Here is a 25,445-nt window from a genome sequence, read left to right on the forward strand (position 1 = left end):
ACAACTTAGCAAAATATTACCCGATCGTCCCGTACTGTGTTAAGAACCAGAGTTTCCTTTTTTGTTCAACAAAACATGGCACTATCATCGGAGATCACAAGGATATGTTTGATTGGTGCAGGTTCTATCGGCATGTCAATGCTTTCCAACTTAGCTAAGATGGAGGAACGGGGGAGACGTATTCCCGATGTCGACTGCTATAAGAAGCAGGCCGACTGTGGTGGGCTGTGGAACTTTGACTAGAGAACGGGTAAGTTGAACTTTTGGACATAATACATAATTAGTTTTTTATACTTTACATCTTGGGGGATCTGATTTTGCAGGTTTCAATATTATCTTTTCAAAACATCTCTCTAAGTTCGATTAAGACTCTATTGGCGCAAATTAAGTAACAGAAAGAAACAAAACCGACAAGTTTTGTAAACTTTAGCAAACAATTTAATCAACAATCTTATAAAATGAAAATCTTAAAAGAACTTAAGAGTATTATGAATTGGAAAAAACTAATACCGAAATATTCTATTAAAGTCCAAAAGAATGAAATGTTCTGCACAAATTTCAGATCCAAGAATATACTGTACCGCCAAAAGTCCTGACGTGTCATAATTAGCCTTGTCCAGAACTCGTTCGAATAATTTGCAATAGTTCTAAAATGATATTATAGTCAAATGAGCACTTTCTATTTCCACTGAATAATTCAAACAAGTGTTTTCATCTAAAATAATATCGAAATACATTATAAATTGCTGAAGACTTGATGTTACAAGAAGCACACAATAAATAAGAAACTGCCCAGTCCGAAGAACTTACGTATAGGTAATAAAGCTAAAACACTCATGTTATCACAACTACCAACGTGACAAACCGCAAATTTACAACATCGTAGAAGAACTAGTATGAATTAAACCATCCAGTGGGAATTAACTTAATTCTTCTAAGATACTACCTGTCAGACTTGTCGAATTGGGAAAAAAGACCGAATCTATTTACTAATACTTTTGATATCAGTAACTGTCAACACTTACGTAAGAATTTCTTTATCGATCCAATTCATTTTGGAGGATCCTTATATTTCCTTCATGATTCTTCACTGCCTTTAATTATTATGTTAATCTATGTAATATATTTGCCTTTCTCCATCCTAATAACGTTTAAATATACCGTCAGCTGTAGTTATAATGCATCCGATTTTCCTGTCCTTGCTTTCAGGTCTTCAACCTCGTATTCGTTGATTCTCTCTCTCTCTCTCTCTCTCTCTCTCTCTCTCTCTCTCTCTCTCTCTCTCTCTATATATATATATATATATATATATATAATCTTTATTCCTCCCCAAAGTGCCCAAGAAACAATATGGGATTCTTAGCAGAAAAAGACATTATCGGGAAGAAAAATATATGTTTATGTGTTTGGGTGTCTGTGGGTGGAAAATGGTTTCCTTGACGACCTCTGCAGGTTTTGTCCGCTGGTTCGAGTCAACTGTTAATGACTTGGATTCAAGGTCCTCTGCCCTGATGACCTCTGCAGGTTTTGAGCGATAGTTAAAGTCGACATAAGTAGATTACTTTGATTCCATGTCCTCTTTGGGCCCTGATGACTTCTCCTGATACAGAGCGCTTGTTGGAGTCAAAATTTAGCAAGTTAACTTTGGGTCCTGAATTCCATGGTTATTACTATATTTTAAAGTATACACCTAACGCTTTGATTTTTGATGTTGTTAATGGAAAGGTGCTGACTGAATATCATAAAAAAAATCAAAATTAAAAGACAAGTGAAAAAGAGAACAATACGATCCTTACCCATAAGAAGGCACGGAACGTCTAATCCAGGACATATGAAAACACGGTAACAGATAAAAAGCAAAACAAAATACACACACAAATTTGTAACAAATCTGTAGCATTTATTTTCCTCAATAAATATCTGCACGATGTCAAAGGTTCGTATTTCATTTGTATTACCTTCTCTGGAGGCACAGTCATTATCTAGCTGCAACGTCAGTGTCAAAACGGATTTGGGGAGGTCGTACAAATTTTGTAACATTTCACTATACAAAAATAATAATAATAATAATAATAATAATAATAATAATAATAATAATATAAATTTGTAAATAGTATACATAGCCAGATGTGATTATATTTATAATTATTTTATCCATGCGGAATAAGCTCTCGTCCAGTAAAAAAACATAAAGTTATTTTCTTTAACTTACTTTAAGTGTGAATCAAATTTTACACCAGAAATTAAATATATATTCTAGCTCTTTCTTGAAGAGGTTGTTTCATTTTAATGAATATCATCTCCTTTCCATATTGTTGTTTTCTAGCAATTAAAAATGACATTTGCACAACTCATTTTTTAAGCGGTAGATTAGATTGCATGTATAATTGCAAAACAATCCATTGACTTTCGATTCGAGAATAATTTTATGCCATTCAGCAAAACGCATAGCTTTTTTAAAAAGTTAAGGGAAAAAAAAGTTGTATCCTGTCCAAGTTCCCGAAAATAAGTCCCAAGAATTATTTAGTATTGCACATCTAGGAAATCTAATAAATTTACCATGAATATGAATAATTATGTTGTATTGCATAAACCTGGGATAAAGTTTAGCATTACCATCAATGGGAATGATTATGTTGTATTGCATCAAACTGTGATAAAGTTTAGCATTACCTTCAGTGGGAATAATTATGTTATATTGCATCAGACTGGGATAAAGTTTAGCATTACCATCAGTGGGAATAATTATGTTATATTGCATCAGACTGGGATAACACTGAGCATTATTATCAATAGAAAGAAGTATATTGTTAGAATGTAATAATGTAAAGAACATTTCGTCCCACGCAACGCCTTTAGAATACATGTTTATAAACCAGAAAGTGACTATGAAATATTTATATTATTATGACTATCGACTACGCTAGTATATTTGAATAAATAAATAAAGGAGGAAATGGTAAAAACTTTACATTTTATACTACTGCTACTACTACTACTAATGCTAATTTACAGGTTTGGATGAGCATGGAGAACCTATACACTGCAACATGTATTGCCATCTATGGACCAATGGCCCCAATGAATGTTTCGAGCTTCCGGACTATATTTCCGACAATCATTTTGGCAAAGCCATTCCATTATTTCTTCTCCGAGTATTCATCAAGAAATACCTGAGTGGTAATTCTATAACTCGTACTTTGTAAATATAATACTGATGCTGCGGCCAGAACGTATTTGACTATTCTAGGCTTGAATGAACTAAGTACTGTATGTAGACCATTTGTTTTATTCATATTCTTTCATGCAAACGTTTTCATCAGTGTTACCATAATTTATGACACAGACATTAATTTTCAAAATTGAATCATGCAAAAAAGAGAAAAAACAAAACAAAACCATGACTATTTATCCTGTGTTTGGTGGTTGTAATTGTTACTGAAAATATACAAAATGTTACGACGTTTCATGAGACTAATATTTTATTTCTAGACCGATTTATATTTATTACTTAGTTTGGGTATGGAGAACAAATTGTTTATGTTTTAACACTTGTATATTCACATTTAACGAGAACAAACAAAATTATCATGTTACATCACTTGCCTTCTATTCACAGAATAGACGGTACCAGTCTAGTATTTGTTATAAACATTTGGGTTTTATTGTGCATTAGGTTGATAAGTGGAGGTAGATACATTTCTCTTGCTTTGGTTGATACATTTTTCCTGCTTTGTTTGATACATTTCTCCTGCTTTGTTTGATACATTTCTCCTGCTTTGTTTGGTACATTTCTCCTGCTTTGTTTGATACATTTCTCTTGCTTTGTTTGATACATTTCTCCTGCTTTGTTTGATACATTTCTCCTGCTTTGTTTGATACATTTCTCCTGCTTTGTTACACCCTGCAACTACAATAAAAAGACAAATATTACAACTATAAATAATACCGTCATCAGTGCATTATCGGCCAAAAGTACATTCAATACGAATAACTTACCCATATACCCATATTTATTAATTATCCATCTAGACTAGGGGACCAAATAAACCTAAACGCAACAATCAGTGTGTACAGCAAAATTAGAGAGCAGACAGACAGACAATCGTATGGAGAGAATGATAGGCTCATAAAAGAATATGCAGGTCGATAACCTATTAAAGGTACTAAAATACATCAACATATATTCTAGAGCAATATACAGAGTACATATAAAATAAACTTACATGAACCATATTATAAATCTATGCACCTTATCATATGGGACAAAGGTCAAGTCACATTTTCCTTGAACAAAAGAATCATCAGGCACTTTTCTTACCGCAATCCCATTACCAGCATCCTTCAGAAGCTCCAATGGAATGACCACCGCTAATATGCTGTTCATACTATGTTGTTTATACAGACAAGTAGCAAACTTTCCAATCAGAAAGCTACTTACCACTTGTCATACAATAGAACAACCCAGCATGAACAGTAATCAGAGTAGCTTCATTGCTCAGTGAACAAAACTCTAACAGGTAATCCTCGTTCAAGGTTGCCTAAATTGCTAAATATGTGTAAAATGAGAATAACACAATAATTGCAACTGATGACTTTATTTCAATCATCAATAAACATTAACTACATAAAATAATAAAATAGCTACTTCTGCCTAATTAAAGCATAAATATATAAAATTATAAAATATATGCTCCTGCTACAAACACCCAACATGAACTTCTGAACTTAAACTATAAACTCTTCATAATGTCTAAGTAACTAGCAACATCTGAATGTTCAGCCAGTCAAAATACTTTAAACAAATATTAACGAATTTTAAACAAATGATTATTTTCTAAGAATAGAAAAATTCTCTATCATTTAGATATCTTGTATCTTTGGAAAAATTGTTGTATGATTCAATTAAAGCAGTTTGTTTATTCGGTGTACATTTTCAATTGTTATTCAATTCCGTTATTGATATTACTATCTCGACTCTTTTCCTCGTTACGTTTCCACAGGGTGACGAAAGACGTTCGGTACAAGAAAGTTGGTTCGCCTCAACACTATGGCGGAGAACGTGATCTACAACCCTGACAAAGATAATTTCACTGTCTGGGCCAGGGAACAAGCTGATTATAAAGACCTACACCCTGAGCCACTGGACATTTTCTGTCCCTAACGTTCCCTACTTTAAGGGGGTTGAAACCTTTTCTGGAAGGGTCCTTCACAATCATGACTTTTGAGATGCTCGCGAGTTCAAAGGGAAACAACTACTAGTGATAGGATCCAGTTACTCCGCTGAGGATATTTTACTCCAATGTGTAAACTTTGGGGCTAAGAGTATCGTATGCTCCTCTAGATTATGATCCATGGGTTTCAAATGGCCAGCACAAATTCAAGGCGACCGCTTTTGGAGAGGATAGAGAGATAAACTGTTTACTTCAGGGTACAAACGCACTTCAGCTTCTGCCATTCACTCTCCGTCTGCAAAAGGAAAATATATTATATCCGCTAAATCTGTACAAGTGAATTGTTTGTACGAAGACTGACAACAACAAGTTGATGCATATCGGCATGCAGACTCAGTTCTACTCCATGACCGTGTTTGAAGTCCAGAGCTTTCGGGCTTGCCGCGTTATTTTTGGCGACAAGACCTTTTCGGGCGAAGAGACGATCGAGACCAATATAACCAGATGGACTCAGAAATTAGAACGTGTGAGGTCCATCGCTCAAGCAATCGAGTTCCCGACAGAATACGTGATGGATCTCTGCCGAGATAGTGGGTGTCAACACAACTTGGATGTGAAGGATATCTTCAATGACTGGGAACAGAAGAAGAGGAATATCATCACATATCAGGACAATGTGTTCAAATCCAAGTTCATAGGCACGATTTAATGTAAACATCCCAAGCCATTCATGGCTGCTTTTGATGATTCATTTGATGCATGTTGTAAGCTAAATCTACTGTAATTTGTCTAAAATGTCACAGAGAAAAATAAATATCTGCAGTGCTATGCATTAACAAATACCTTGCTGCCTTGTGCTAGGCTGCACACTTGCAGGGACGAAACCTGTCTGAAACATACGATACGTGATCCGGGGAATTTATCTGAAATTTTTAAGCGTGCTTGTATGCTTTTGTGCAAATGTCAATGGATAACTGCTCTGTACATTACAAAGTTTTAAAAAGAACACGTCTTGTGAATTCCTTGAATGTACGAAGCTTAAAACTGAACCACGTTGTTATCATATGAATTACCATACTCTTTTCAATATTTCCTCAACATTGCAAAAAATTAGTATGGTGCTATGTGTCAGTTCTTCCACAAAACTAGTATGTTGAAATTAATCTTTAATTTTCTTTTCATTACAAACTAGACATATTAGATTACTTGCTACACATAATATATTGTCTACCACATATATTAGATTACTTGCTATACACATTAGATTTCTTGCTACACAATATATTGTCTGCCACATATTAGATTACTTGCTATACACATTTGATTACTTGCCACACATAATATAATGTCTGCCGCATATATTCGATTACTTGCTACCCATAATAGATTTTCACCCCATTTATTAGATTACTTGCTATACACATTAGCTTGCTATACACATTAGATTACTTGCTCCTCATAATAGATTCTTTCCCACACATATTAGATTACTTGCTATACACATTTGATTACTTGCTACACATAATATATTGTCTGCCGCATATATTGGATTATTTGCTATACACATTAGATTACTTGCTACCCATAAGAGATTCCTGCCCCCCATTTATTAGATTACTTGCTATACACATTAGATTACTTGCTACACATAATAGATTTTGAACCATATATTAGATTACTTGCTGAACATAAACAACATATTACTTGCTACACATATAAAATGATTTCCCATATATATTAGATTACTTGCTATACACATTAGATTAATTTCTGCATATAATATATTGCTATACACATTAGATTACTTGCTACACAATAGATTTTTGCCGCATATATTCGATTACTTGCTACACACAATAGATTTTTGCCGCATATATTCGATTACTTGCTACACATAATAGATTGCTTGCGACACATGCTACATTACTTGTTTCACACATTAAAGTTCGTATTTTCTTCAGTAATTTTATGAGTTCTATTTCTTACTCTATTCTTTGCTTTAGGAAATTTGATCGAATTTAATAATTCCTGTCCTCGGAGCTTGATGTCCTCACGTGTTGTGAAGCCTTCGTTATACTTGTCATGGTCTAAGAAAATTTCATCTGCATCACTAAAATCATCCAGGATCACACAAAGACCCACTTTCTGCGGTATTTGCGTTTCACGATTCTGTCAAAACTATGAAGGGGAAAATTTGGATCAAGAACGCTTGGCATGTGAAAAATTTAATAGAATTTGAAAATATTGCTCACATTTTAACTGCATCTTTAAAATGAAATGAGTCTAATGTAAATTACACACGAGAGAACGACAGACAGAAAGACCGATAGATATATCCCGTTAACTTCTTCTTGCACCGAATATGGCTTCACTTGGCTTATCTTTATTAGGCACTAGTGACATGACCTACTTAAGATTTGCTATACGTGACTTATAAAGTCCTTCTAAATATTAGTAACATGAAAATAAAAGTCTTTATGATCGCAGCATACACAACTCACCCGAAAGTTTGAAGTACCAAAAACCACGCCCTACCCATAAGATATTCCACACCGTACCCATACAATATTCCACGCCATTCTCGTACAATATTCCACCCATATAATATTCCACACCGTACCCATAGAATATGTGTGGGGTTTGGATTTTTAACGTATCTTTAACAATTTTTCAGTCATATTGCCCCATGGAATATTCCACGCCATTCTCGTACAATATTCCACCCATATGATATTCCATATCGTACCCATACAATATCCACGCCATTCTTGTACAATATTCAACCCATAAGATATTCCCACTCCCATCCACATATTCAGACCTCAGTGATAATTTTTCCTACTGCACGGAGTGAACTCAAAAAAACGTCGTACGTGGAATAACTACTGCCCCACGAGAAGTTACTGGCAAGCTTTCTTACATACCCATATTGGTAGAGCTGAGACTGGAACTCGCGTGGACACTGGTGAAATGTGTATATTCAGTATAGAGCAGTTTACATCATTCAACATTCAAGTGGAAGGCCAGGAAAGAACAAGCGAGTCCCACATACACTGAAATGGAAGCCCTATAATTAAAAGAACGAGTCCCAAATATATTGAAATGGAACCCAACGAAAGGAGAGCCCCAAAATACACTGAAATGATAGCCCCAAAATGTTCAGTCAGTCCCAAATTCAATAAAATGGAAGCCCTTTGAACTAAGAGAGAGAGAGTCTCAAATACATTAAAATGGACACCAAAACCGCAGAGGCGAGCTCCAAAAGCGTTCAAATGGACACCACGAAACGAAGAGGCGAGTCACAAATACGTTGATATGGCGTCCGAGAACGTAAAGAGTATGCTAAATGCATTGAAATGTAAGTCTCAAATACACCTAAGAATGGACTTCATATTTTGCAGTATTAATAAAGCCCTAAAATCAGGAAAATCGATCAGAAGATAACCGGGTGGGATTTTCGGATTCACAACAGAACACTTGACGATGATATAAATGCAATCTTTAATAATGAACGACTTGAATGAGCAACTAATTATGAAAATGTGCGTGCATATATATAAAATCCAAATATTGGATTTGATTAACATAAGAACGCACAGACTTAAATTATGAAAAATACAAATAAATTAATTAAGCATTTAAATATAAAGACAACGGGTGAATGGTCCACAACGATTTGACAATGAAACGATGGATATAGTTTACTCAGGTAGTAAACGATGTAAAATTTTACTCATGTAGAAAAATGCATTCACTCGGGTAGCGAAATTATGGTGATTAAAAAGATAAACAACTGATCTTTACAGTCCCGAAGATACACTGGGATTTACGAACCCCAAAATTAGCCAACGACTAACAAATTACATGTACGGAGATACACTCCGTCATAAGCACACTGTTGCAGCTCCACGGCTCCTACAGTTCAGCTTCACAGCTGCTACAGACTAACACTTCGGAACACTCGGATCACTCCGAACATCAGACACTCCGGACACCTCACACATCAGACACTCCGGACACCTCACACATCAGACACTCCGGACACCTCACACATCAGACACTCCGGACACCTCACACATCAGACACTCCGGACACCTCACACATCAGACACTCCGGACACCTCACACATCAGACACTCCGGACACCTCACACATCAGACACTCCGGACACCTCACACATCAGACACTCCGGACACCTCACACATCAGACACTCCGGACACCTCACACATCAGACACTCCGGACACCTCACACATCAGACACTCCGGACACCTCACACATCAGACACTCCGGACACCTCACACATCAGACACTCCGGACACCTCACACATCAGACACTCCGGACACCTCACACATCAGACACTCCGGACACCTCACACATCAGACACTCCGGACACCTCACACATCAGACACTCCGGACACCTCACACATCAGACACTCCGGACACCTCACACATCAGACACTCCGGACACCTCACACATCAGACACTCCGGACACCTCACACATCAGACACTCCGGACACCTCACACATCAGACACTCCGGACACCTCAGACACGAGACATTCCGGACACCTCAGACACGAGACATTCCGGACACCTCAGACACGAGACATTCCGGACACCTCAGACACGAGACATTCCGGACACCTCAGACACGAGACATTCTGGACACCTCAGACACGAGACATTCTGGACACCTCAGACACGAGACATTCTGGACACTTCAGACACGGACACTCATAGAGACACTGGTCACTCCAGACACAAACACTCCGGTCACAGACATTAGACCCTCCGGTCACAGTCTGTTCACTTCAACCACAGACAGACACTCTGGTCACAGACAGACACTGTCACATACACTAGACTCTGGTGACACACAGTAGACATTCCGGACACACCGGACACTCCTGACGCTGGACATTAGACATTCCGGACACCCCGGTCATAGACAGCTGAAAATATATCCAATACCATGTACTATACACGATAAGGGCATTATAACGTAATGATGTTATACACAGTAAGTTATATAGATTACATTATCAGCACAATAATTACAAAATGACAGGTTAAAAAAATAAACCTAATCATGCTCGATAAGAATCTTACTATATTAAACTGTTCTTAAAAATAATGTAGCTTTACATTACTGATATAAATCCCTTGCGAAGTCGAAAACTGCAGAAATATGTGCATTATACTGCGTACACCAAGCTACATAGCAAATATTCAAAAATAAACGTGGTAATACAGTAGTTATAACTTAGCGACTAGAAATTAATAAACTTACATACCTCTACAGCTGAAGATGTGCAAGGCCTTGAAGCAGACTACCCGCTGACAAGAGCATTTCGTATTGTAAAGAAATGTACATACGGTGAGGTATTTATACACAGAGAGTCTGTGCAATGTAGGCATTATGTTCGTCCTATCGAGAGCGCTTCGCACGTGTGGCATGGGATGAACCAAACTCATTATTTCGAAATACGACACAATATACATAAATCACCCTCGGGTATCGTTGTACACAAAAAACGAAACCCGAGTACATGTATTCAATAAATATGAGTTAAATTCCGTGACACACTGCATGAACGGCCGAAAGAGAGATGTAGCTATTCATGCATAATATACAATATATTCTGATGACTTATGAAGTTCAATTATTATACCTACGCATGGTTATAGATAGTTATAACATTAATATATAATCTCAGCAAATAAATAACAGAACTATATTGAATTTTTGTTTCCAATCATATTTGAAACATACATGGCATTATCAAACAGATTTCTGGACAATTTGCAACAGAATTAGTAACATTTATGTTATATTGTATATCATAGTAATGTTTCGCATCAATGATTATGGTAATTGTTTTACACCTAAATTCAATAGCACCATTATCGTTATGCATATAATTAGATTTGCGAATTCGAGGACGTAATAGATAACAAACAACCAGGACGAACATGAATAGCAAATTTATCCCCTCAGCCCGTCTTTCTTGTCTCCAATTACGATTATTTTGGACAGGATGTTTTGTGTCCTTTGTTTTAGATTTGATTTTTGTAAAAGATGTCTCGAGCCAATCTGTAGTTCTTGCAAAAATGAAATTAAAGATTTCACATTTTCCAACTACAAATTCATAATTTTTTGAAATGTCTCTTCTAGAGTCAGATGAACCGTGTCGATCTTGAACCTAATTTGTCTGTCAAACGTGAGCAATATCTGGTTTAAAATATATGAACATAAGAGTAACATACATTATGAAAGGCATGTGAAGAAAATGAAGTAGCCCATGGGCGATGGGCAACTTTATGAGCCAGGATAACGTAATTAATAATATATGTAGACTCAAAAGTTTGTAACACGTCTCTTTGCAATTATAAATGGGAGGGAGTTCATTCTTTTAAAAATAAGGGATATTGCTAGTTAGCGGATATGTTATTAATATGCCACGTAATATTGTTTAGGTTGTCCAGATTTCATATTCATTTTATCGGTTATAGTCGTTAGTTGGATGCTACGGTATCAATATGCCACGTGACGTAGACTAGATTGTCCAGAACGTGGCCATTACGGCCCAGATGCAGTATTATTAACTTGTAAACATGTACCCGGCCTTCTTTCCTACGCTTTACGAAATGAAGAAGGCAGGGTACGGGACTACTGATACGCGGGTACATAATGGACGTATTTGGTCTGCCCTGTGGTACATATTATAAGGATAGTAAAGGCAGACATAGCCTCAGAAGAATCCCTGAAAATAGGGACACTATTATAACAACTTGGCATAATCAACCAATCACAAGGGGTATAACATACGCATACACCAACAATTACGATTCTCAAATACGGATCTCTTGCATACATGTCATATAACGTTCCAGCATTTTTAAATTCTAACTTCTTTCTTTTGTTCTCATCCAGTGTTAACAACTCATAACCGATCTGGCGGAGGAAACCTCTCGTAACTATGCAAATACGTGACACAAATATATAAGAAAATCTGAACAGACAAAATAGGAGAAAAGCTCTCCGGAAAATATTAAAATAATTCAGAAAATAAAAGTCTAAAAAGCTCACCAAAAGAATGTTTACATATATTAAAAGCTCCAGACACGGACAATTGAAACTTGGAAATAGGTATCTCAAATAAATGAAATACTTTAATCGCAATCAAATTATCTTTTTAAAACAATTCATTTAATTTTTGAAATTACACTACATATACTAGGTGGGGTGGGGTTGCTCTACTCACATATACACAAATCTGATATATTTGTACCATGGGGAAGGACGAGGTTAACTAATAGGCCTGCTACTTTCCTTATAGCTAGGGATCTGAAGTGTCAACAAATGAACACTATTTTGTCACGTATACTATACATATAAAATCTAATAACTTCGTTTCAGTTGATAGTTTTCATTTGATTTAGAGCTCCAGTAAATCAACATGTATATAAACATTATAATGAATCTGAATATAATGCATTCCAATTTCACGTATATTTGAAATACCTCGTTGGTTGGTTGTTAGGGGTTATCGATGTATTTAACACGTGATAGGCTATACATGGTGACCAGTATATTTGGTGGAGGAAGAACCCGGGAAAACCCCAGAAGAACAACCGACCCACGAGAAGCTACTGGCAAGCTTTCTTACATACGTACGTTGGTCGAGCTCGAGACTTGGACCCATATGGACAGAGATGAGATGTCGGTGAGCTGTAAAAAAGTGAGAGCTTTACACCATTCGGACACACTGGGCGACTTAAATGTTACAGTGAAGAATTTCAAATTGAGTATGACACCAGCGAAAACTGATTCCTTAAGATTTAAATGATAAGAAAGGAATAATACGTCATCTACCTTCTTTTATGCAAATATGATTGTTAAAAGGATGAAAACATCCCATCCGAATAGTGCTTGAAATTTTTAATAAAATTTAAATCAGTATATTTCCTAAGTCATAATTTGTATTTCTTTGCATCATAATTTTGACTGATAATAAAATGGAGTTATCCTCATAAAAGCTTATACAAGGATTCACAAGACGATGCCAGTGTTTAATAGCTTCTGTATAGTGTAAAGTTATACTCACTCTTTCTTTCCAAAAGTTCAACATACCTGTTCTCGAGTCATAATCCCACAGCCCATCACAGTCGGACTGTTTCTCGTTGCAAACGACATCGGGAATACGATTCCCCTGTTCCTCCATCTTAGCGAAATTGTACAGCACAGACATGCCACTAGGACGCGCCCCAGTTAAACATATCCTCGTCATCTCCTTGGATAGTGACAAATATCCTTACGAATGAAAGTCTGGTTTTTAACACCGTACGGGACGTTAGGTGAATTTTTGCTAAATAAATAAACACTGATAACGGTCCTGTCGGACTCCTTTATATTACGAACACCAGTCTTAATTTTCTTTCTAAACGTTATGTATTTCGCTTAAGACCATTAGGACAGGCCCAAGAGATTGGTTAGTTTCTTTCCATAGTAATACAACATCACATTTTAATTTTAATTTAAGAGCGAAAGAAGTATTTCAGCATAAACAAACATAAAAAGTATAGCATAGGAAACATTTTTTCCGAAAGTTCATATGTCTACCATGTTAATGTTTCTAAATGTATTATGAACTTTTTGCTCAATAAATGTATATTCTTAACACTTAAAAATTGCAGCTACATCATTGTTTGAGACCGAAAAAATAGGAACAGGTCATAGTCTGTGTATAGAACGGGTTAAACTATTTATTTGTAAGGACACTGGGGATTAATAGTCCTGATGTGTACTGTAGATAATATCAGCGAGAGACAGGATCTGCGGGAAAATGAAATCAGAGGGGAAAATCAGCTGTGATGTCACATTATTGCGGAGTGTTAAAGTTTCAAATCAGACTTGATAAAAACATATCAGATCACCTCAATCCACTTCGATGCACAGAAAACACGTTAAATTCTGTTTGTGAACATCGATTGCTTAAGAATACTGTTACAAGACAGGTGTATTTACTTTACCGAGCGGTTGTCAAACCCTGGCGCGATTCTCGCTAGAAGACATAAGTTTACCCCAAACTTCCAAAGACTTCCATACAACATCAGTTGTAAATTAGAAAGCCCGACGTGTCCATTCTATTCATAACGTTTTACTCTAATCAATGCAAGACCACAGATAAAACAACCTGTCAAATATATATCAACCGCACATCTGCGTGGTTTCTATTCATCAGGTTTCCATCATGGAAACTCACTAACACTTCACTCCGTGACGTTAGCTTCTAGTAATTGGCTAATTGTTTCGGGCTATGGATATTTCCATTGCGCCGAATTCCAATAATCACACAAGTAATCACACAAATCTAAGAATTCCTTAAAACAGGGCGCTATTACCAAATGTGCATACTAAAACTTTATTTACAATATATAGTCTTTGGCTCGTGCTGAAATTCATCCAAATTGATGACGTAAACTTATATATCAAATTCTGTCAAAATACTGGTGAGAAAAATAATAATTAGAGAAATAGGACTATATGTCAGTTGGATACAAGATCGCCGCATTATGTACAAACTGTGCCATTAACCTCAATACTCGCTACACTTTCTCTTTTCTAAATATATTTGATAACTTTCAACCTTGTCTAAGGGCCTTAAAGGCGGAAATTTGCAGAGTAAACATAATTAACATTTTAGTATGTTTTGTAATAAATTGCCTTTGAATGTTCTGGGTCGAGAATATGTGCATAAGAGATAAATATTAGTCTACATGCAACATCTATTTTAAATAGGTAAACGTGTAGCCTTCATTGGTACTATGCATTCCTTTGTCGTTTTCGGAATGTCTCCTACGTGGCTGGTTTCAAGACACGGGGCTGGTAGCCCAAACGATCATAGGAACCACTTCCAAGCCGATAAAACAGAACTGCCGCATATGACGGACCCATCATGTCCCGTATATTCCCACATGCACCTGTCCTTCTAATTATGGACCAGACTATAATCTTAGAAATAGCAACACATGTTACTGCAATTGTCTCAACAAACGTGGATGAGTAATATGAACGTTTGGTATGCTCATTGTCTAGTGTACCTGCCGCTTCTTGACCCCGTCCCGTCCGCTGGGCAGATCATTGAAGTGTACACTGGACATCTGGGATAAAATTTATTATATCAATTCCAGGTAACAACTTGTACAAATTTCAAGCAGAGTACTTCATCTCAGCAAGAGCGTAAAAATCCAAAATTTAAAACAAAATCATATAGTTGTTTTAGAAAAGATAAAATTGTATTCTTAATAGGTATTATAGATGGACGTTTTAAAAAACAAAATAAATTCACCATTTACGCTCATGCACATTTCTTCTTTGTTATGTAGAAAAGAATGTTGCAGCAACGTCACCACCTCTGACTCCCCAAAGGGCATTCGATTAACGATATTTCACCCAAATTCTCAACAAACACTTAACAAGGAAGCACTAAAACAGTTAACATTTCCATCAAATAACTCGGCCTATGGTGTTATATCACTAGTACTTGACATATGCTGATGTTCTTTGGATTGTCCACATCCTAGATTTGCAATATCATCTCTTTGATTGAAAATGAAAATGTGCCTATTTCTATTACAAATGCTTGCTATTGTGATATAGCTCTGTGCTGTCAAAGTTAGCACTACTCTTCTGTAGATTACAAATAAGGAAATGAAATCTGTATAACATAGGTCGTATGCCAGATGATTTCTTTACACTGAATACAACTCGTCATTACCGCAAAAGCAACCCGGATGAAAATCAAACTTATGGCCCTAAGGACAATAATTAATTTCCTGGCCTATAATTGAATTTCGTGGCAATGCAGGCATGTTTTTCCTCTTGACAAACAAATAAGTGCCTGGATCTTATCGACACTTAACAATACATTTTAACTACCACAAACATTTACAAAGAAACCACAACTTGAATGTGCAGTTATAATTCCATGAAGATCATTTCTCATCATTTCTTAAGCACCTCATTGTTTTGATATATGTGTCACTTCTCCGCATACCAGTTCTTGGACGAAAACGATCGTTAAAGAACAAAGTAGAAGCGTAGTCAGTGTACTTTTATACGAACATCGTGACATACCTCAGGAACGCACACCTACTCACTCAAAATGATAATCGAAAAAGTAGGATAGTATCTTCGAGATGAATCTCTAATAAATCCGTTTGACTCTCGAAATACAAAAGCGGGTATATAATCGTTGATGTTATTTGAGGACTCCTCGCGGCAAGAACCCGTGCTTTTGGTTTTGCTGGAATTGCTATAACATCAGCCATTATATGTACACCAATCGGAATTGTTGTCGAAGCTATATCAAAAACAGCCGACGTCTCGGGTGGTGCTGGCAAAATAATATCGATACGTTACATTGCCCAATACGTGTTTATTTGGAACTTCTTGCGAAGGAACAAGTCTCAGCACCATTTATAAACTGTAGTCAATGGTCATCGATGAAAAAACTTTTAGAACCTGAAGACAACCGACATCTTTGGGCATATATACGGAGCCGGGGCGTTAGTAAAAATCTAGCAAATGATTGCCAGTTATCATTCACTTATGGGGTTAAACTAGCATGGTTTTGGCATTTAGGACCCATATTCATAATTCTCACATGGATTACACTAGTACGGTTTAATAATCGAGTGATCAATAAATAATATGATATTTGTTTTGGTGCACCCCTCATCACTTTATCCTCACGACATAAGCACGTGCACGCGAAATCGCCAAACAAATTACCCGGAGGATCCCATGCCAGAGGAAAGTAGCAAAATCGTTGCATTCGTGGCCAAAAATCCTTAATGGAAAACAATCACAAGAACGTAGACGGCTTTGGCCTAGGTAAATATCAAGTATCCAAACTAATCAAAAGCCGTATTATACACTACTTCTTAAATTAGACGAATAGTCCTAATAGAAACTATGTGATATGGCCCTGAAATCGGATATGGCCTCTAGACTTCCTAAAAATTATGACATTTAAATATTTCTCAAATTTGAATTATGAAGCTTCATTCATGAATAATATGTCAGCCAATCACACATGAACTGAAGAGATTCGATTGATTTGACTGGATACTCTCCCCATCAACTAATGACTTTTAGTGGTGATATCAGGACATTAGTAGAATGATTATATACCAAACGTGCTCTTTCAAAGATTTGTGGCCTCTATCGTTATGTATTTGAAGCCAACAACATTTTCGCATCACACATCTCTTACCAAGACTTTGCCCGCCAGTGTACAAAGAGCTAATGCTAATGAATATTTAAGTAAACCAGGGGTTTACCAAGCATATTATCCAGGGCTGATGAGCATTAATTAAATCCAGGCTTTACCAACCAGTGTATCCCGGACTGATAAATGCTTAAGAAAACCAAGATTTTACCAGCCAGTGTACCCAGGACTGATCAATGCTTAAGAAAACCAAGATTTTACCAGCCAGTGTACCCAGGACTGATCAGTGTTTAAGAAAGCCAAGACTTTACCAGCCAATTTACCCAGGACTGAAGAATATTTAAGTAATCCAAGGCTTTACTATCTATTGTATCCAGGGGTGACAAGTACTGAAATAAAATTTGGTTTTACCAACCATTACACCCACGGCAGATGATTATTTCAACTAACCAATACTTTACCAGCCAGTGTTTCCAGGGCTGTTGAATATAAAGAAACGGTGTTTCAGTATTTCACTGTGAAGAATAATTATGATCTCAGGTGACTTTCGCGGATGAGCTGAGCAAGTCTATCGCTAGCAGTGATACTATTTCATATCTACCAGAACCTTCGTAGTTTAGTAGTTGGCATGGTTAACTTTCATGTGTTGGTATACCATAAAACACACACACACACACACACACACACACACACACACACACACAGAGTCTCATAATAGGATTCATTGTTGATGTTTCTATGAACACAAAACAGTTGGGGTTACATAATGATGTTAAACATACTCTTTAGAGCTTTTATGCCTTCATTGTATCCAGCATGTTTTATAATGTTCCCACATTCTTATTTTTATTTAATTCAACACATACATTTCAGGTAGCATATTGTTTGAAATAATAACAATACCTAACGCCATATTTACAACAGCCATCTTTATTATCAGCATCGTAGTTGTCATTATCATCATCGCCGTGGCTGTATCAGTCCTCATTTTAGAACCTTTCCCAGAAAAATGAATACATAAAAATAATCAGCACAGTGATGGCAAAAAGCTATGTTAAAAAACGAAAATGTCTTCTGCATAAAATGACAACTGCATCAGTATAAAACCAACGTCATAAAACGAGCGGAGGGTGGAGTGTGGAGAGAAACATTGGTCTTGATTAGAGTATATGTACAAACGTTTATAAATAGGCAATCCAAATATTTCGTTTTCAAGCATAAAATTACTGGAGAACTTTCTTTAACCATGTTTCTTGAATGGTTCTATTTTGCTAAGCTTAATCTAGTTTGTTAATAAGTTAACTGCGATTTCTTTTATTTCACATTTTTTTTACACATTATCACTCAAATAAATTAATTCCGAGATGGATTTGGTAGAAAAGACTCTACTTATTATGGGTGGATCTACCAGAGGACCATTGGGAACCAAACGGTTCTCGCTTCTCTCTTAACGTCACTACCACCACAAGTGGAAATGTGACAATTTAATACAGAAACGCCAATTCCTGTTTAAAGGGATTCAAAATGTTGCGGACAATATAGAAAATGTACGACTTTCTCCAAGATCTTTAGAACTATAATTATCATCTTTTTGCTATTAAAATCAACAATACAATAACTGAAATGATACAGCAGTAAAACGGTTTGTGTTGGCATTGGTATAGATAAACTACGCCAATGGGGAGCCATATTTACGTTGCACCGCAATATATTGATGGAACAAGAAAGATTATCTCATCTCTGACAAACTCTTTGAGTTTTCATTGGTCCACGGGTGTCTTGTGAAGATGTTGTATAACCTCACACCTGGCAGTAGGAAAAAACGTAACTAAGGCTTGAATACATGGATGGGTGGAGGCTATAGGTGATCTTTCCAGTACTTCAGACTTTCAGGCCATTCTGTGATCATAAAGACTTGTATTTTCATGCCATGTATATTTACAAGGTCCTGTATACGTCTCCTATCGATAATCTTTGGTAGAATATGTAACTGATACATATTAAAAAAGCCAAATGATTCTGAGCCATCTTCGGTGCAAGGATAGGACAAGAGAATATGTCCATCCATCTGTCTTTCTGCCTTTCTCGTGTGTAACTTACCTGATACTATGTTTTGAAGCTTACCATTAAAATATGTGATCGAGTTTTGGAATTCTATTAAATATGCCATGCAAACCTCAACCAAAGTTTGTCTTTCATAGTTTTACCAGCATGGAGACGTAAATACCCCAAGAAAACGTGCGAGTTCGTGTCATCCTTGATGATCACAGTGATGAAGACGAACTTTACTTTGATCACGACCAGGATAACGACACAACAAGTGAGAAAATCAAACTCCAATAACAGGAAATATTACATTTGCTTGTGAAGACACAAAAAAGGAAGAAGAATGGAAGAAAACATGACACACAACATTTGTGAAGACAAAGCTAATTTTAATGTGTGTAGCAAGTAATCTGATATGTGTAGCAAGTAAACAAGAGAAAAATAAAGACCAATTTCAGCATATTAATTTTCCATAAAAGGTTCTTTTTTCTGCGATGTTGAAGATATATTAAAAATACGATAATTCGTGTGATATTAACGTCATTCAAATTTAATCAGTCAAATTGAAGAAATTCACAAAATTCGCAACAGTTGTGTATTGTTCAAGGTCAGTTATCTCCGTATTTTTACGCGCAAATACACACACGTTTGATGTGTGAAATAACCACATTTTGTGCTATAGTAATGTGAGAGGCTTGGGTTGAACGCAGCAGCTGAGAATAACAATGTTGGGTCTTCTTAAGTATTGCATTATCACTTACATATTCACTATCGTCTCTCCTCTGGCATAGTACATTATTGAAACTAATCTTTTATACACATATATTTTATCAATAAAATTCAAGACAATTTTCTTTGCTTTTTAAAACAAAATAAAATAGAGATTTAAAAAAATCCTTTTTTAAAATGTTTTCTTTCTTGGACAGCTATATAATTTTCTGGAGTGGCATGTTAGCTGATTTCATTGTGAAAGACGTTTCTATCACAGCACCGTTACTGTTAACAGCATTTGTTTCTCAAATTAAAAAGCTTTTTTTTTAACCGACGGGATGCTTCAGTAAGTTAGGATTCATCCTCGCAACTGGATAACCTAGCACAGGGCTGCAAATGTACAAGTCTAGTACACAGCACTGCAATATAGCTTAGCACAAGGCTGACAGGAACATGTCTAATGCATAGCATTGCTGTAAAATCTAGCGAAAGGCTAACATGAACATGTCAAATACATAGCATTGCAGTACAGTCTAGCAAAAGACTGCAAAGGCACATATACATATCTAATACAAAAGCATAGCAGCCTAGCACAAGGCTGACAGGAACATGTCTAATACATATCATTGTATTACAGTCGAGCAATAGGCTGCAAAAGTACATGTCCAAAACAAAGCATTGCAGCATAGCGTAAGGCTGACAGGAAAATGTCGAATACATAGCAGTGCAGTACAGTGTAGCAAAAAGACTGCAAAGGTACATGTCTAACACAGAGCACTGCAGCCTAGTACAAGGCTGACAGGAACATATCCAATACCTATCATTGAAGTACATTCTAGCAATAGGCTGCGAAGGTACTTGTCTAATGCATAACATTGTATATAGTTATATTCTAGTGATTAAGGCATATTAGACAAATCGCTGCAGATTTAACTAACAAATGCGTCATAAGAGTCATCAAAAGCAGCCATGAACGGCTTGGTATGTTTGCTTGCAACTGTGCCTGTGAACTTGGATTTGAACACATTGTCCCGATATGTGATGATGCTGTCCATCTTCTTCTGTTCCCAGTCATTGAAGATATCCTTCACGTCCAAGTTATGTTGATATCCACTATCTCGGCATAAATCCATCACATATTCTGTCTGGAAGTCTATTGCTTCAGCGATGGACGTCACACATTCTAATCTTTGGATCCATCTGGCTATATCTGTCTCCATCTTTACTTTCTCAGGCAATGTTGTTTCGCCCAAAATGACGCGGCAAGCCCAAAAGCTCTGGATATCAAACATGGTCATGGTATAGAACTGGTCCTGCATGCCGATATACATCAACTTGTTATTGCCACCCTTGACCCAAACAATTCCCTTGAACAGATTCGGCGGATAGAATGTGTTTTCTGTTTGCAGACGAAGGTTGTCTGGCAGAAAGCTGAAGGTGTGTTTGTAACCTGTACAGTAAATTACAACATCCACTTCCGTCGAGGTGCCATCCCTGAAGTAAACTGTTTGTCCGTCTATTCTCTCCAGAAGCGGTCGCTCTTGAATTTGTGCCGGCCATTTGAAACCCTTGGTTCCAGATCTAGAGGAGATTACGATACTCATAGCACCAAATTTTACACACTGGAGTGAAATGTCCTCAGCAGAATAACTGGATCCAATCACTAGCAGTCTTTTACCTTTGAAATCGCGAGCATCTCGGAAGTCATGACTGTGAAGGACCCTTCCAGGAAAGGCCTCAATCCCCTTAAAGTAGGGAATATTAGGAACAGAAAAATGTCCAGTGGCCACTACAATATGACTAAACTGCTCCGGAGGTAGGTCTTTATCTTCAACTTTGTCCTTAGCCCAGACAGTGAAATTATCTTTGTCAGGGTTGTAGATCACGTTCTTTACTATAGTATTGAGGCGAACAAACTTTCTTGCATTGACCGTCTTCCATCGCCCTATGGAAACATAAGGAGGATAACAGTCAGTATAGTCATATCAATAAAAGAATTGGTGAGTAAAGAAAACATACGCCGAATAGAACGCACTCTAATTGAATAATCAAAAAAGTGCATGTTTCAACGTTAAAATTAAATGACGGCGTAATTAAACATGGTATGATATAACATTAATGACGACGGTTCACATGAAATAATATCAAATTTGGCTTCCATGATAATGAAAATCGAATAAAACAAGTAGTCAACGTACAGTACTTCGTTAAATCAAACCTTGAATAATCAAATACTATCTGGCTGAAGAATCAGTAGTATATGTACAAAAGTGTGAGTTGGATAAATACCACTCAGGTAGTCTAGGATGACTTCTCTGGTCGGGAATGACGGAATGGCTTTGCCAAAATGTTGGTCGAAAGTATAATCCGGAAGCTCGAAACATTCCTTGGGGCCATTGGTCCATAGATGGCGATACATGCTGCAATGAATAGGTTCTCCATGCTCATCCACACCTGAAAATTAGTAGTAGTAGTAGTGCTAGCACACACACACACACACACCGCTATGCCAGGTTACCGCGGTATATTGTGTTCCCTAAGTACCACTGTAATTTTGTTCTGTACCGTACTTCAGTAGTTTACGTCATTGTGGCATGTATGCAAAATCCAGAGTAATCTTAAGAATATAATGATGTACGCATGTTTTCAATTTTCATGACGATATAGTTCAGAAATTGTTATTTTGTTTACAAAACAGTCGTATATGAATAAACTAATTTTGAAGATTACAAATATAATTTTATTTAGAATCCATCTCTCACTTTTGACACGCGTCACGTATGCCGTAGTGGTGGCTAAAAGAGATGCTGTGAAAGATATTTGAGCGATATCTAATGTTTGCAAAAATGTCGGATCTTAAAAATGTCATATTTAGTATTTTGCTAGTTTTTGTTAATATGCTGAGTACATGTATCCATAGCCAAGACTGATAATGATCCAAAGTTTATGGGAGAGCAGTTGTTGTCAGATTGAAATGTAAATAATATCTCAATTCCACTAAATATTTTCTCGTCTGTTGGGTAGATACGTTTTATGCTTACTTACCCTCTCTGATAAATATGTTGCCCGAGTGTTGGCATCCCACTCAAAGTTTCCCTGCCTATTCTATCAATATTGCAGAGAGAGAATCGTAGGCTTCAGTGCTGTCTGATGTCAGCATATTATATTTCACAGGGTGTCAAATTCATTTTGTAGTAATGTCCGGACTGTTAAATGTTCGGGGAGGGGGAAGGTTGTCCGCGAGTTTCTTTTAATCTGAATTAATTTTTGTATCTCAAGATAATTATTTTGTTTTCAAATACTATAATGGCTCGAATATGGTGGTTTTTTTTGCTACAAATGAAAGTAATTTTTTAAAACGTGTCCGGAGCCTCTACCAGAAATTAATGGTCCCTAATATAATTGCGGGTTGTCGTGGTATGTATCGCAGTGTTCAGAAGCAGCAGAGAGGGTGAACAGACCACTTAATCCGTCAAGTACGTTTTTTAGACAAAAAAAATAGTGACCCTTCATAGAGGTAACTACCACTACCGCGTCATTGATTGACCCAGACAAACAAGGGATGCGGTCCACACCCTCTCTGCTGCTATATTATTCTGAATAATCCTGGAAATTATGAGGATCTTTAAATTTTAAATAATATTCTATTTCTGATGGTGGTTTTTCTACTTTTGGGTTTATTCTTTTTCTTTTTCTGTAATACGCCAACAGACTTCTATATTTATTTCCACCGCAATTTTTACAAATCTGATATAATCCTCTAACGCCGTTGTTACATCCAACACAATGTCGTGAACCAGCATGAGGATTTTTTGATAAAATATAATCATGTCTCCTGCAATATTCTCCATGGCACCTTTTATCACATTTATCTGTTGTTCCTTGAATCAGCCATGAACAATTATGCATATATTAATGATATCTGTTTAATTAAATTTACGCCCTCTCTGCTGCTATTAATTAAAAAATTGTTATATTAAAAGTAATGGTACATCCAGAATCTCATACTGCAAGAATAGCACGAGAGAGACTAGAAGCAATTAAAAAATTTCTTCCCGTGCGAGATTCATTAAGAAAAAATCTACAAGCGCAGCAAGAAGCACAAGTTGAGTACGAAGAAGACACTAAAAAACTGTTTAAACCCGTCACTGCAGCTACTGAAAAAGTTACAACTGTCATCAAAGAAGATCTTCTTCCGGTATCAAAACAAACAGCAGAACAAACTGAAAAAATAGCAAGAACTAAACAGACAAAGAAGATTTTACGAGATCTTCCAACTGATACAGCTGCGGCTCAGCCTCCACCTGTTGGTGAGAAAATACTTGAAGGTATTGGAAAACGTCGTACTGAAATCACCGACGTAAAAAAAGAACTTGCATCTAAACCCAAACCAATAAAAGAAAATATAAAATTAATTGCAAAATTCAAAGAAGGGGTCGTTGAAGATATTAGAAATACTGAAAGAAAAAAAATTACCCGAAAAAATATTATTTTTTATATTTAACAATATATATTTTAACCCCCCTCATGAAAAAGTAAATGATAATAATCTTATCAAATGGACATATCGCATATATGCAAACAAAAGACAGGTTAAAAGTAATGATTTGGAATACAGAGCTCTTTATGAAGAAGTAGAAATACTTTATGGAGAGAAAATAAGACAATTAGAACAAGAAGAATTCTCCCAGTATCAACTTCCTCCACCTCTGCAACGAACAGAACAAAAACAACATTTTTTACCGCTGTCGGAAATTAAAAAAGTATCTGGTATGACACCACCTGAGAAATCAACAGAAAAAGGAGCAACGGGGAGTGGTCTGGGAAATAATATTATTTGTACCGATAATATCCTCAATGATGTGTCACGGTTAGGAGTTCTCATAGGGGGAAAACGTGCCGGGAATAATTCACCAGAAATAACTAATGAAGCAGCTGATATTTGTCGGCGATTATTTCAAGGCGGTATTATGGATATCGGAGTTTACCGAGAACTTATCGATGAACTTGTTGATGATTAAGTGACTAGTTGTTAGATAAATAGCAAATAAAATAAGATGATAGTACACAATAATCATCGTAAATCCGTACAGGTCAGAGCGGTAAACTCACGATTACCAATCTACAGCGCTATTCACGGAGATGGACTTGGTGATGTTATTCAGGGATTATTTACAAGGATGGCTCCAAACGTAGCACCTGTTGCAAAACAATTATCGATGAAAGCTATTGATATTGTTCGTGAAAAAGCTTCTGGAGCAATTGTCAATGTTGCTG

General features: G+C 36.5%; 1 protein-coding gene across 6 annotated transcripts in view; it reads right to left on the minus strand.

Moving 5' to 3' along the window:
* Positions 1 to 19,825: 19,825 nt before the first annotated feature.
* The window catches only part of LOC149778298 (uncharacterized), a 49,096-nt gene continuing 43,476 nt past the window's right edge, over positions 19,826 to 25,445 (minus strand). For 4 of the 6 annotated variants that reach the window (XM_089939107.1, XM_089939106.1, XM_089939108.1 and 1 more), the window contains exons 3-4: positions 22,458 to 22,622; positions 19,826 to 22,113 (exon numbers count right to left, since the gene is read on the minus strand). In XM_089939107.1, the coding sequence (XP_089795233.1) occupies positions 21,098 to 22,113; positions 22,458 to 22,622 (1,181 nt within the window). In that variant the 3' untranslated portion in view covers positions 19,826 to 21,097. The remainder of the gene's footprint in view (positions 22,114 to 22,457; positions 22,623 to 25,445) is intronic. The other 2 variants (XM_089939111.1, XM_089939110.1) reach the window with 2 other exon arrangements.

The sequence above is a fragment of the Sinohyriopsis cumingii genome, chromosome 17 (genome assembly GCF_028554795.1).
Source record: "Sinohyriopsis cumingii isolate HCF-2022 chromosome 17, ASM2855479v2, whole genome shotgun sequence".
NCBI lineage: Eukaryota > Metazoa > Mollusca > Bivalvia > Unionida > Unionidae > Sinohyriopsis > Sinohyriopsis cumingii.